The sequence below is a fragment of the Neoarius graeffei genome, chromosome 9, assembly GCF_027579695.1.
Source record: "Neoarius graeffei isolate fNeoGra1 chromosome 9, fNeoGra1.pri, whole genome shotgun sequence".
In the NCBI taxonomy this organism is placed as follows: Eukaryota; Metazoa; Chordata; class Actinopteri; order Siluriformes; family Ariidae; genus Neoarius; species Neoarius graeffei.
In genome coordinates, this window is record NC_083577.1 from 63674214 (window position 1) to 63688988 (window position 14775).

General features: G+C 42.7%; 1 protein-coding gene across 4 annotated transcripts in view; it reads right to left on the reverse strand.

The window, feature by feature from the left end:
* mbnl2 (muscleblind-like splicing regulator 2) overlaps positions 1-14775 on the reverse strand; it is a 72880-nt gene that overhangs the window by 47387 nt on the left and 10718 nt on the right. For 3 of the 4 annotated variants that reach the window (XM_060930075.1, XM_060930074.1, XM_060930079.1), the window contains exon 2: positions 6515-7099. In XM_060930075.1, the coding sequence (XP_060786058.1) occupies positions 6515-6688 (174 nt within the window). In that variant the 5' untranslated portion in view covers positions 6689-7099. Of the gene's footprint in view, positions 1-6514; positions 7100-8577; positions 8705-14775 lie in introns of those variants that run through there. The other variant, XM_060930076.1, reaches the window with a different exon arrangement.

Genomic DNA, 14775 nt, shown 5'->3' on the forward strand with positions numbered 1-14775 from the left:
AGAGAGCGATATAATGTCATAAGGGTATGTAGTGGGATAAAATGTCTAATCTTGGCCAAAAGGCCGACAACCTTGCTTATTTTGTTGCAAATAAAATCAATATGAGGCTTCCAAGAAAGATTGTCATCGATTATTAAACCCAAATATTTGACATACTTTTTACGTTCAAGTGAAACAAGTTTGTTTTCAGACACTGTTTTGAGAGCATGTTACAGTATGCACAACCTGTCAATCTCTGTACTGGCCTAATTTAATGTTTTAAAGTAATTATTTTTTCGACTAAAATGAATGACTAAAACTGGACTAAAACCCTTTTAGTTTTCGTCGACTAAAACTACACCAAAACTATCAAGGATGGAATTGACTAATAAGCATTTCATCCAAAAGACTAAGACTAAAACTAAATCAAAAATGGCTGCCAAAAACAACACTGGTCTCCACGCCTCAACCATGATAAAAATATTAAGTGGAAATGTCAGAATCCTGTTCATGAGAGAGAGAGAGAGAGAGAGAGAGAGAGAGAGAGACCACATTTACATAACTTCTATTAGAGTATATTGTTATAACTGTTTTGTTTTATTAGCTACTGTTGTTGATGTCACTGTGTGTAGTTTATAAATGAAACGTTATCATAGATATATATGTACATGAAAAAAACAAGCGTTTTATATATAGTTCGTGCCTATCTGCCAGCAACGCCATGAACGGTCACAACATGTAAATCTGATTATTCTGATTCTCTCTGGAGCTATAACAAAAGATTTCTGTAAATGTTACTCGGTCACAAGGGGGTAGAGTAACGTTTTGCCTTTGCCATTTTGCTCCCATTCCTACAAGACACCATTAGAGCATAATATATCAGAAAATATCTGGTTTTCACTGTGAGTGCGAATGAGGTAATACAGAGAGCGCTAGAACGAGAGTGAAACTGAGTCTACACACAGAGAAATAACACCTCATGCTCTCTCCCAAGAGAATATATCTGCTCGACAATAATATTCATGTTAATTATGATGCAGATGTGAAAAACAATAACAACAAACAAATCATAGACATTTTAAATAAGTCGTACTTTAAATCTCATAATAAAGGGCTAAATGTTTCATCATCAGATTAGAGGGATTTAATGTTCAGAAGTCAATCAATAAAGAAGGATTTAAGGTTGAGACCTCAATCTAATTTTCACGTAAACATGAGTGTTCAGCCGTACGCCCACCTACGTATGTCTGTCACAGTTATTACTGCCACTATTCTTTCAAATGATTGCAATTAATCATTAGAATTTATAATCAGTTTCAACACTTTGTTGATTAGCAGGTAGCCTATTTGTGTGATCCTGCAATAGGTTTTATATTTTTAAGTTATTACTCGTGCCCCTTTTCTCCTTTCCTACGGTTTCTTATAGTCTAAAAAGCAGCGAGAAATTTTTGTTTGTTGAATAACAGTGGCATAAAGTCAAAAAAAAAAAAAAAGACAATTAATCTGTTAAGTTGTTATGTGTATGACAATCAGTCCTCAACCAAATGTCATACTAATCGTGACGGGCCTACACCTACACAGTGCTGACAGTTGGTTTTTAATTATGTGTCATACAACATCAAGATCCAGCTGTGGGTTTACTATGCGATGTATTGTGTCTGTGTAATAAGATGGACTAAAAGCTTACTAAAAGTAAAAAATAATTTAAAAATTGTTATATTGGTGCAAACATCTCATCATCTCTAGCCGCTTTATCCTTCTACAGGGTCGCAGGCAAGCTGGAGCCTATCCCAGCTGACTACGGGCGAAAGGCAGGGTACACCCTGGACAAGTCGCCAGGTCATCACAGGGCTGACACATAGACAACCATTCACACTCACGGTCAATTTAGAGTCACCAGTTAACCTAACCTGCATGTCTTTGGACTGTGGGGGAAACCGGAGCACCCGGAGGAAACCCACACCGACAACACGCAAACTCCACACAGAAAGGCCCTCGCCGGCCCCGGGGCTCAAACCCAGGACCTTCTTGCTGTGAGGCGACAGCGCTAACCACTACACCACCGTGCCACCCTGGTGCAAACATTTACAATGTTAAAGTCTTTGTACTCTAGTCTAGTGGGCATAAATATTCTTGCATACAAAGTTTGTCATCATCAAAATATGTTTTTTTGAACAGACAGTGACTGACAGCTAGCATAACAGAGGCAAACAGCATTAAGACAAAGCACAAGGTGGTGGTGCTGGGGTAGGGGTCAGAGGGGGGAAAAGAGAGAAGAAGAGAGATATAATAACAGAACACAATTAAATCGTGAGAGGTAGTAAGTATACTGTCCCTCTGACTGAGGGCTGTGTGTGGGCTGTGGATGCCTGTATATTTCTGAATCCTACCCAGTACTTCACCCAGGCGTTTATGCCATTAGTCTCTAAGATATGTGCTAAGCAACCTAAAATGATATGAGTCACGGTAAGGAAGGCACACTGAGCACACAGGGATGTCTCTCTAATATGCTATTGTGGAGGACCTGAAGCAGATGACCACATCCACTCCTGTTTCTACGCAGTACTTCTGTCACCTTTAGCATGAGAGAAAATCAGATTCTCTCTGGTGCATAAGGACGTGGAAGGGCAAACTAGAAGGAGAATACTTTGTTCTGGGTGACACAGAAACATTTGTCTTCAAAATAATTCAGATGCCAAGATTAATACGAAAAAACATTAGAAAACATCATGTTCTAAATGTACTGCGAGTCAGCCTGCGAATCCTGGAATGTTAACTCACATTAATTCAGTCATTACTCAAGATATCCCAGATCAGATGTCCCACATCATAACGCCTGAAATAAGTACAGGAAGAGTCCCTCCCCATAACGTTAACTACCTAGCTAAAAGACAAACCACAGAATCCAAAGCAGCCTGGATTAAAAAAAAAAAAATACACTAATCAAATAATCTAATATACAAAAAAAAAAAAGGGGAGTCCCATATACGATTCGTACATTGGGGGAGTGCCTGTTAGAGAGCGCACTTGTCCTGGGCCATCGGCATAGTGAGGTAGGGTGGCCAGTTCCTTTCCTCGTCGCCTTTAACTTCCCCAGTGTTTCCACCAGGTCCCCATTCACTGCTGGGTGGACAGGGAGCGAGCCCCAGATCCCCGTCGAGCCGAGGCTCAAACCAGGGACTGTTCGCTTAGCGGTCAAGCGCTCTAACCACTTGGCCACCTGCGCTCCAATCTAATATACACACACAAAAAAAAAAAAACCCACCCCATAACTGTCTTTTAGGGTGTACTGACACTAGGTGATCTATACCACATCCGAGCACGTATGACCCTAAAAGTCCGGCTCATTTGACTCGTGTGATGGCTTCACACTGTGCTCAGGTGTGGTTGCTTGGAGGAGGTGCGCTCAGGCGTGGTTCAGTTGGACTCGTGCACAGTGTGATCGCTCACTACACGGAACGTGAACATTATAGCGTACATTTTTCAATTTATTGGAGTATATTCGAGTTAATAACAGGTCTGGTTCTCACCTTATTGATGAACGTAAATTATTTCAGACAGTAAAGCTGCATCACGATGACATAAGTATACTCGGGACTGGAACGTTAAGCGTGATGTGAGCATAGGCCAGCGGGGGAGTAAGGAGGGGGACAATCGCTCTCAGGAGCAGTACAAGGCAATCATTCCTAGAGTCGATAGGTAACTAGCTAAACTTAACCAGCATTCTTGGCAACATTGGTTTCAGAGTCGCACAGAGCTCCATACAGGGTATGTAACCCCCCTCTGTAGGCTTGCCTGAGTGGCTCGCTGACGGCTCATAATAGAAAAAAGCCTTTACTCATTTAACTAACTAGCTAGTGTTAAGCTTTATGCTTCTGTTTGATTCCATATAGTTAGATTGTGCCAATGACTCACAAACAGAGCGCTGCAACATAACAAACATGCACAAACAACCAACGGCATCGAGCCAGCTGGCTAACCTTAGAGCACTAGCTAAAAGGCAAGCTCTTTTTAATAGAGCGTTTGCTCATTTTCCAAGTACTCAGTGACTGTTACAGTCACAATAAGGTTTTTATTCTCAATACACTTCTGTAATACTAAGGAGACGACAAAACCAGCAACGGATTATTACATCCTCTGAGCCATAAATCCTTGGGCTGCATCCCACCATATAATAGCTACAGTTTGTAAGTTCATTAATGATGTCATTGCTGTTTAAATTGCACTAAATTTAGAGTGTAGAATGGGGTTTGGGATGCACTTTTGAACTGAATGTGCATTACTTGCCTTTTTTTTACTTATTATTTGCAACAACTAGATTGACCAACATGTAGTGGAGAAAGGTGCAGCACAGCACACGTTAACAGGGTAGTCACACTAGAGGCGGAATGAGCCAGAATGCCGTCGGAAAGGAAATTCTTCGTATATTCCGGGATATTCGAAGTGCATTCTAAACATTCTGACTGCATTCTGAGTGCATTCCAAACATTCAGGCCCATTCTTGTGGCCAGGCCAAATGTTTTGCTCATGCTCAAAACATTCGAGGTGCATTCGAAGAGGAGAAATATCAAATGGCATTCGAAGTGTATTCTAACTGCATTCTAAATATTATTACGGCATTCCAACAGCGTTCGAAACATTCTGATTGCGTTCGAGGGGAAAATCGAAATGGCAAGCCACTTCAAATCCTGCCAGAATGTCCCGAATGTGCCTCGGATGAGCCGGAATGCCGTCGGAATGAAAATTCTTTGTATATTCCGGGATATTCGAAGTACATTCTAAGGCTACATCCACACGACAATGGCAACGAGATTTTTTTTTTAGTGGGTAAAAAAAATATCGCGTCCACATGGGCAACGGATCAGTAAAATATCAGGTACATATGGCAACGCAACGCTTGCTGAAAACGATGCAATACACATGCCACACCTCTACGTGCGCTGTAAGACGGTCCCATCGGAGACACCAGAACAATAGAAGAAATAGGACGCATGCGCATAAACCCCTTCTTCTACCCGGCGTGAATGAGTGAGTGCTGCTTGTTCTAGTCATGTGGTTGTGATGTCATCGTAAACAAATCCGTTCTACTCATCCAGACGACTTCACAACGGCGCCGTTGCCAGATTTTTCCACTCTGGAAACCGTTCTCAAAAAATATCGTTTTGGGGCACCCAAAACGCCGGTGCCGTGTGGACGCCAGGCTGAAACGATAAACAATTTTATCGGATTCACCTGAATCCATTGCCGTGTGGACAGGGCCTAAGTATTCGAGCTGCATTCTCTTTGAATTCTTAGACGTTCGAAACATATTCAGCGGGTATTCCGGGAGCATTCTGACTGCATTTGAGGTGAACTCGTACAGCATTCGCGGCACCTTCCGACCAGACTTCGGGTGGTATTCGGGCAGCAATCGAACTGCACTCGTACGGCATTTGAAGTGCATTCTTTATATTCTTACTGCATTCTAGGTATTCCTACTGTGTTCCAACTACATTTGAACTGCATTCAAAAGCTAATACACCCGGAATGTGCAAGAATCATTCGAGGCGGGTTCGAAGCGCATACTAAGTATTTGAAGGGCATTCTTACAAAGCTGTAAGAATGTTGGTCAGTTTGAAATTCCCGCCCGAATGTGGCACGAATTTTTAAAAATTTTTCATTTCGGCTGGTTCTGCTTGATTCCTGCTAATTCCGAATAAGTGTGATGAGGCCTTAAAGGAACAGTGCACCATACTTCCATAATGAAATATGCTCTTATCTGAATTGAGACGAGCTGCTCCGTACCTCTCCGAGCTTTGCGCGACCTCCCAGTCAGTCAGACGCAGACAAGCATACTACCACCTTCTGCGCGCTTCAGCAGCGCATTGATATTTGAGCTCCGTATCAATGCGCTGCCGAAGCGCGCAGAAGGTGTTAGTACGCCTGTCATTATAGTGCGGACTTTCCATAGCATAGAAAATCACTACGTTTCAATTTGTGTAACTGAACTTGTTTCATATCACTGGGCATATAAACCTATGTAAACAGGAAAAACGCGGAAGAGTTTGGTCGCATCTAACTACAGCCCCAAAAAATACCATTGGCCATGCTGAGCCTAGCTACATTGCTAACAGGAGTGACAGCGCGTCTGACTGACTGGGAGGTCGCGCAAAGCTCGGACAGGTATGGAGCAGCTCGTCTCAATTCAGATAAGAGCATATTTCATTATGGAAGTACGGTGGACTGTTCCTTTAAGAAATGGTCTTCCTGCAAGGAGCTTCCATTACCAATTTTACAAAACTGGCAAAAATTGAAACGCTGAAAGTAAATTGTAGAATTGGACAATTAAGATGCACGCTTCATATCAGTGTTACTGTGCTAATGTTTTGTTAAATGACTGATATTGATTTTTGTTCCTACTGCCTAAATAAAGTAATTCTCAAGGACTGTTCAGTGAGACACATCATGAGAGAGACCTTTTCAATTCCAGAGGACGGCAGTGTCAAGGCTCATATAGACAGATGCTACACAGTAATTATCTTACACAGCTTCTTACCTTGAGGGAGTCGAAGCAGGCGATGACTCGGCCATTGTCCACCTGACAGCTCTTGGGCGGGTGCGCGAATTTGCATTCTTCGTCACTGCGAGAGCATGTGCCTCTCTGGAACTGACGACACACCTCCAGAGTCAGCCACTTAGTGTCGCGCACAGCTGGCAATGCCACAGACATTTTGCTGACAGCCACAGTGAAACTCACTAAACGAGATATATGGGCACTTATCCACTACGTTCAGGATGTCTGGTTATGGTGCAGTTATTTACTGTAAAAGGACACTGTAATAGGTTGGTGGACTGTGAATCACACGTCTGTTTTTATTTAAGAAATGTAATGTTCCTGCAAAGCATGATCCTCTGACTACTTTGACAGCAGGCTCAGTTTATAATTTCCTCCCCCTTTATGCTTTCCCTTGGCTGTGGGTGGGACTGAATGCTGCAGTCAGGTGGAGAAAGGAACGGTTTGAGGTGGGAGGATTAGTACTCTGACTGAGGTGGAGAAAGAGAAGTGTGGGTGGTACAGGCAGGCAGAGACCAGAGATCAGCGACACAGGGAGTCATCTGAAAGGCACTTCTTGATAACGGTCTGTTAGGAAATAAAGAGAAAAGAGAAAAAGATATTTTAAAAACACAAATTATTCACTGTGGCAAACTTCAACAGTAAGCAGCCCAGCCAAATTGTCACAGTGTTGAACCCTAAGGAAGTACACAAATTGGCTGATTTTAGTATAATTTGTCCTGTTGCATTCCAAGGCTTGGAGATAAGGCCTCCCCACCCGACTGAGATCTCCACACAACCAGCAGCCTGACAGACCTGTATCGGATCAGGGCACAGCATAAATCCTATTATATCACATACTCCAAGGGGATTTGGTGAACAGACAGAGTGAGCGCTCACTTCAGAGAAATCAGGCTAAGACTGCCTGGCAACAGCCAAACACAGAAACACATAGCACTGACAATGATGCTATCAAACCTGGGGTCTGCTTCCTAAATGCATTACAGTGTTATTATCTCCTTAATTGTTAAAAAAAAAATTCAATAAAGGCCTAATTGCTCCAACATCACATATGGATCAGTACTGGAATATATGTTATATCTTGGCCAAGTTTCACCCATGCAAATGTCAACATAAACCATAAGTTATATTCAATTAAAGCTCCTTTTGCATGGATTCTGGCAATTCTAGTTTGAGCCTTGTTACTAAGTGACCATAACCTTTTAAAGGTTATTTGAGCCTGGCCCAGATCACTTGGCCTGGTGTATGAGAGACCATGTTGTGTTAAAGCATAGTCTGAGTAGTTCTGAGCAATCTGAGCTCCTTGGCAGGATAGCAGAGCAGGTCAGTTCCTAATATGCTCAATCATGTTGTCTGAGAAAGAAAGTACTGTGGAAAACTTCAGCTAAAGGGCAAGAGTTTATTTTGGGGAACCACCCCTGCCCATCTTGGAGGACTACAGTGGTAAGATGGGGGAAGCCATGACCTAATGGTTAGAAAAGCAGCTTTGGGACCAAAAGGTTACTGGTTCAATTCCCTGGACCAGCAGGAATGGCTGAAGTGCCCTTGAGCAAGGCACCTAACCACCAACTGATCCCCAGGCTGCTCTGGGTATGTTGTACGTCGCTCTGGATGAGAGCGTCTGCTAAATGCCGTTAATGTAAAAGATGGATAACTTATTGATAATGAATCTGCAAAGCCTATTGTTGTAAAGCTAGAGCATGTAATTTTTTAGAAGTATTTTTGTTATATTTCTTGAAATTATCTTTATATCTGGAGAGCAATGAATAAATCAAATGCTCTGACAATAAAAAGAAAAAATCCGTCATGTGTGGCAGTCGCAGGGCTGTAAAAAGCCCATCCAATTATTACATTCAGTCTGAATGAAATAGCTGGATGGCCTGTCTGCCTGTCTACCTTCCTGCCCCTACACTCGCTGTGTGTGTTTTTCATAAGGCTAGGCAGACATATTGCTAAAGCTAGCGAACTAGTTGACAGCTGTGAGTACTAACAATAGCCACATTCATTGTTTACATTCATTAGGATAGTGTTGGGTGTTTTCTTACATGTGAATGAGACATATGCCGCTTTTCCACTACAAACGCGGCTGAGCCGTGCCGTGCTGAGTCGAGCTGAGTCGGGCTGAGCGGGGCTGTTGGAGTTGCATTTCGACTACAACCGCGCTGAACCGTGCTGGCTGGAAGTGGGTGGACACATTGGGTGGAGTTAGCGAAAGTGGGTGGACGTCACGTGATGTCGTTAAGCAGCGCAAACAGTGACATCAGTGACAGTGGCGGAACAAGTCAGAGCCGGGCCGGGGGCGGGGCAAATGACCGGGCCCTTTATTAAAGCTTATCATAACATCATTTTAGGCTACAAAATGTCCGCAACTGCGGTGTTTACCAATTTCAACACTACCGGGTGCAACTATGTTATTTAGTACATCAAGTCCTTCAAACGAACATGTAACTCAGAAACAAAAAACATTAGGATACTGTACATGGCGCATAATAAAACATCAATAGCCTATACTGCGCACATTATTTGAAGGGCATACGAATGAGCGCTCAGAGGTTGCAACGGTGACAGGAAGAGTCAGAAATAAAAGGAGGGCGGTGCAAACCTCACTGAATGCACTGTGTTTACCAATTTCAACACTACGGGGTGCAACTATGTTATTTTGTACATTAAGTCCTTCAAACGAACATGTAACTCAGAAACAAAAAAACATTAGGCGACATACTGTACATGGCTCATAATAAAACATCAATAGCCTACTGCGCGCATTATTTGAAGGGCATACGACGAGCCTTGCGCTCCGCGAACTCGTCCACGATGCTCTGTATGTCACTGATTCAGTGATCTTTTAAGCGGTAGTCTCACGACCCGAATAGTAAACAATAAACATGGAGGACATGGTGTCGTTAGTGTTGCTGGTCTTGGTGCTGTGGCTTGTTGTCACCGACAACGCCAACAGATACTGGCAAGAGCGTATAGATGAGGCGAGGCGCATAAGGCTTCAGAAATTCTCGTAATTCGTAATTATTCTTCTTCCGGGTTTACGGTGTTTACAGATCCCAGCGCGCTCGCGGGGCGTGTGTGGGCATGTGAGGACACGCCTCCTCACCAATCAGTGCACAGGGGAGTGTCTGCTCACGCCCCCAACCTCACTCGGCTCGCTTTGGCTCGCTTCAGCCCCACTCCAAAACGGTGCGAGTTTTAGGGGCTAAGCAGGGCTGAAACGAGCTGAGTCGTGCTGGTTTTTGGTAGTCGAAACGCGAGCCGTGTCGGGCTGAAGTGAGCTGAAGCGAGCTGAAGTGAGCTGAAAAAGGGTAGTGGAAAAGGGCCAATAGTAGCTGGACATGACGATGACATGCTACAGCCTCCTAAACACCACCCCAGCCCGAAAACACTCACTCGTAGATTTGTCCTCCAGCAGTAATCAGGTAGTGCATGTTCATGTGTTTTGGAGGAGCGGCTTTGGAGGGAGGCCTGAAGGGAGGGGGTGGCATTTTTCAGTTGGATAGTTTCAAAATTGTGGGCCCATGACTTTGGACTCACTTTTGTGCTGAAACTTTAATACCAAACTAGCTCTTCTAATTTGGCACATCTAAAGTGGGATGAAGCATATAACCTACTTAATTTTTTTACAGCACTATTCAAAACACCCTAACTGTATATTAATTACATAGAATCTCTCTCTCTCTCTCTCTCTCTCTCTCTCTCTCCAAAAGTTGTATAAAATAAACATCACATGTAACAGTCCACTCAAGCAAGAGGAAATATTTGTTATATTTATGTTTCATGTTGTATTTGTAGCAACAAAGATCATTCCCTTTAGAATAATAGTATTTTCTCTCAGAAATACATATACTAAATGTACTGAAGCCCCGAATATTTTAAATAAATTCAAACAGCTTATTTTAATACATCTGAGGATGCCTAATGCAGTCGGTCTATTTGAGTGACTGTGGCCTTCAGCCCGAGGCTGATGTCATCAGACGATACCCAACCTTCATCAGGTGTTTCGACCCTTAACTGTGACGCCCTCCAGTTGGCAGGTCTGCAGTGGTAACCAAATCACTGCCCATCGGCTCCGGGCCTCCAGCCCTCCTCCTCCTCCCTTTTATGCCAGAGCCAACAAGAGGCTCTTTTTGCTGCCTCCCCAATCCTGCACACGGCTGTTTTCCGCTCATTCCCTGATATACCCAGTGCAATGAGCACTGTCCACACAGACAGTGTCGGGAACTCTCTACACCCCACTTCAACTGGGAACAGCCATGTTTGCCACCCTTTCTCTCTGCACCCTCGGACAAGATCTTGGTATCTTGTTCTCTTCCTCTCATGGGCCTCATAACAACCCTCCTCCCATGGGACAGTTCCACAAGAATGACCTTCACCTGCTCTGACCAAATGATGATATCAGGCCTCAATGATTTGTCATTCTTGAAAAACGTTATGTTCTTTTCATTTACTCTCAGTCCCCAGGAACTCTGTTATTGTCTGTTTTAACCATGTCCTGTGTCCCTGGGGTATCCATACGAGGCTGAATTACAGGAAGAGACTGTGTGCTGTTATTCTCTACAGAATAGGCTGGACCAAATATTAACTGTAAGAGCGCCAACAAATTTGAAATCAGTGTTGTGTAGAAAAATATAGGACTACTTAAAAAACAACAACAATTCTATGTGGAGTATAGACACCACCTCTGCCTGGTCAAAGGTGAGTAAATTCATTTGTTGTTTAGTACTATCGGTTAGTTCATCTAACAGGCCAAGGATACAAAAATAAATACTCTCGTTTACAGTCTTAACATGAATGTATCTCTTGTTAGTTGGCATAGTAGAAATTCATAAAGCCATAATTCTGAACTCTTCAGCAAAGACTAACTCTTTTTTTTAAAAGATTTTTTTTGGGCTTTTTTCACCTTTATTGGATAGGACAGTGTAGAGACAGGAAATAACCTCAGGTTGGAATTGAACCCAGGTCCCCGGATTTATGGTATGGTGCCTTAGCCACCTGAGCCATGACACCCCGGCAAAGACTAACTCTTAATGCAGATCTTTGCATGTTAGCCTTGCACAAACTTTACCAAGTAGGCAATGCAAAGTTAGTCGCCCAGTTCAAGCAGAGATTGGTCACATTTTAATCTCCTTCTTTCTTTTTGTTGAGACACTTTATCTCTATGACTCTGGTCTCTATTGTTCCTAAGCTTTGCCAAAACAGCAAAAGTACCCAAGCATGGATGAGGCCTATAATCGATTAAATATGACTAGCTACCTGTGTAGTAACCCGAACTGCCAATGTATGTTTTTATCAATATAAGACTTGAAGAGGGGTGGCATGGTGGTGTAGTGGTTAGCGCTGTCGCCTCACAGCAAGAAGGTCTGGGTTTGAGCCCCGTGGCCGGCAAGGGCCTTTCTGTGCAGAGTTTGCATCATGTTCTCCCCGTGTCCGCGTGGGTTTCCTCCAGGTGCTCCGGTTTCCCCCACAGTCCAAAGACATGCAGGTTAGGTTAACTGGTGACTCTAAATTGACCGTGAATGTGAATGGTTGTTTGTCTCTCTATCAGCCCTGCGATGACCTGGCGGCTTGTCCAGGGTGTACCCCGCCTTTCGCCCGTAGTCAGCTGGGATAGGCTCCAGCTTGCCTGCGACCCTGTAGAACAGGATAAAGCGGCTAGAGATAATGAGATGAGACTTGAAGAGATGTTACTGTTGCTTTATCAGCATAATTTCCAGCAATATCCATGGAAACTTAATATTGAAAAAATTATGTCAGCCAAATGCTATATTGGTTGGACCCCAGTCTTTACATTACATTACATTACATTTTTATAACACTCTTAAGAGAAATGTGATTAGCTTCTATATTGTATTATATTATATGGACACAAGTGTTTTACTGGGAAATACGCCACTCGAATTTTTCATATGAACTACAACCAGGACATTGAGTGACATATTTTTTCAATATCCTCACTCGTGAGGAAATCGATGAATTGTTTTCATAAATTTGGGTACTTTTTGTTTGTGAATGTATCTATATAATAAAAAGAACATCACATATTGGCTTGAAGATATGAAGTTTATCTTCTCATGTTGAAAAACTCGCATTTATCATACAAAATACATCGCGGCTCTGAGTGACATATTTCCTGATATTTCACTCGACGTCACTCCCAGTGTTTTCCTTCTGACTAGACGCGTGTTGTCAAAATGGCGAACCGGTTCAAAATTAAAATACTTTTGACTCACTTGCGTATTTTTTGTGTGGATGTGTCTATATAATATAAACAACATTACAAGGTGGTGTGAAGATATGAAGTTTACCTTCTCGTGTTGAAAAATATTTCACTTGTTCGCTTCGCTCACTCGTGAAATATGTTCACCGCTCGAAGATAAACTTCATAAATTCGCGCCACCGTGTAATATCCTCTAATATAAATTTCTGTCTCCTGTTACTGTTGTCTGCCATGTTAGATAAAATGTCATAACTTGAATAGACCTGGTCATGCTTTAAAGGATTTAAATGTAAAACAATACTCTGTGGTTTGGGAAGCACCCTGTGAGCTGGTCGGGCTGTATGTTGATTGGCCGATCACGGCGACTTATTCAAATGCATTCCATGTGGTATACTCACTTTCACTGTATACAAATTTCAGCCATAGGCCAGGCCATGGCAAATTACTCAGACAAATATCTGCCACGACATAGATAAACTCATCTCATCTCATTATCTCTAGCCGCTTTATCCTTCTACAGGGTCGCAGGCAAGCTGGAGCCTATCCCAGCTGACTACGGGCGAAAGGCGGGGTACACCCTGGACAAGTCGCCAGGTCATCACAGGGCTGACACATAGACACAGACAACCATCCACACTCACACCTACGGTCAATTTAGAGTCACCAGTTAACCTAACCTGCATGTCTTTGGACTGTGGGGGAAACCGGAGCACCCGGAGGAAACCCACGCGGACACGGGGAGAACATGCAAACTCCGCACAGAAAGGCCCTCGCCGGCCCCGGGGCTCGAACCCAGGACCTTCTTGCTGTGAGGCGACAGCGCTAACCACTACACCACCGTGCCGCCCATAGATAAACTCCGTGATTTAAAAAAAAAAAAAATTAAGGTTTTTTGGGTTTTTTTTTTTTTGCTTTTTTGAAGAGGGCACACTAGGTATTGATTTCACTGTGGTGCTGCATCTCAGTATTGCCCCTTTTTGTCTAAAATCCTCCAACAAAAGAACAATCTCTGCCCTTTAAACTGTCAAAACTACGCAGACAACTGCTAACTTCTCACAGGAATATTTTTTCCTTGAATACTTTGCTTGCAGAGCTTTTAATTTAGTTCAATACTAAATGAACAACAGCTAGTTTAATACAGCAGCAGGGTAAGTAGGCCACATGCATTACCCTATTTGAGATGGGCATCAACTCACTCATTTAAATGAACCTCACTTTGTTCTCTCAAAGGATTACAACATAATTGGGGCAATTGTGTTTTTAATACTCAGTGACAGAACAAAATAATATTTACAAACAAACAAACAAACAAAAAAAAAAGCATTTATCACCAGACATATTATGTACTAATGTGTTTAAGGTCTAAAAACAAGGCTGCCTGTTAATCAGCATCATTAGCAAAAGTTAAGATGTGCATAGTTACTGTGTAGGTGTATGTAAACAGGATATCTGACTGGCTGACGGTGGGCAGAGATACTGTTTTACATTCTGCTGCTCAATATTCTGACCTTTGGCTCTGCGTAGGCGTTCCAGCATTTTTTCTGCTGCTGTTTCACAGCATCACTGGGACTGCAATAACTAAACCAGTAAGTGTGCCAGGGTTTTGTGCTACGCTAATTAGCTCTGACTTGTGACTATTATGACCTTGAGGAAGAGATTTGAAATGAAGAGTTTTGGGATAGTGAGACGCTCAGGATATAAGGAAAATGCCGAAGCAGATGTCGACACAAAAAGCCTCAAGTGTTTTCATCATCGACCACTTGCTCAGACAATCACATGCAATTTGCTACTTTATTACTTTAGATCTATCTCAAAAAAATCTAGACAAATCAACTCCTGACTGTGATACTGGCAATAACAGTCCTATTGTTTCGGTCAGCATGTTATTGTTGTATAAGCTATATTATCGGACACAAACAAACGTGGTTCAAAGGACAAGGATTTACAGTGGTGCTTGAAAGTTTGTGAACCCTTTAGAATTTTCTATATTTCTGAATAAACATGACCTAAAACATCATCA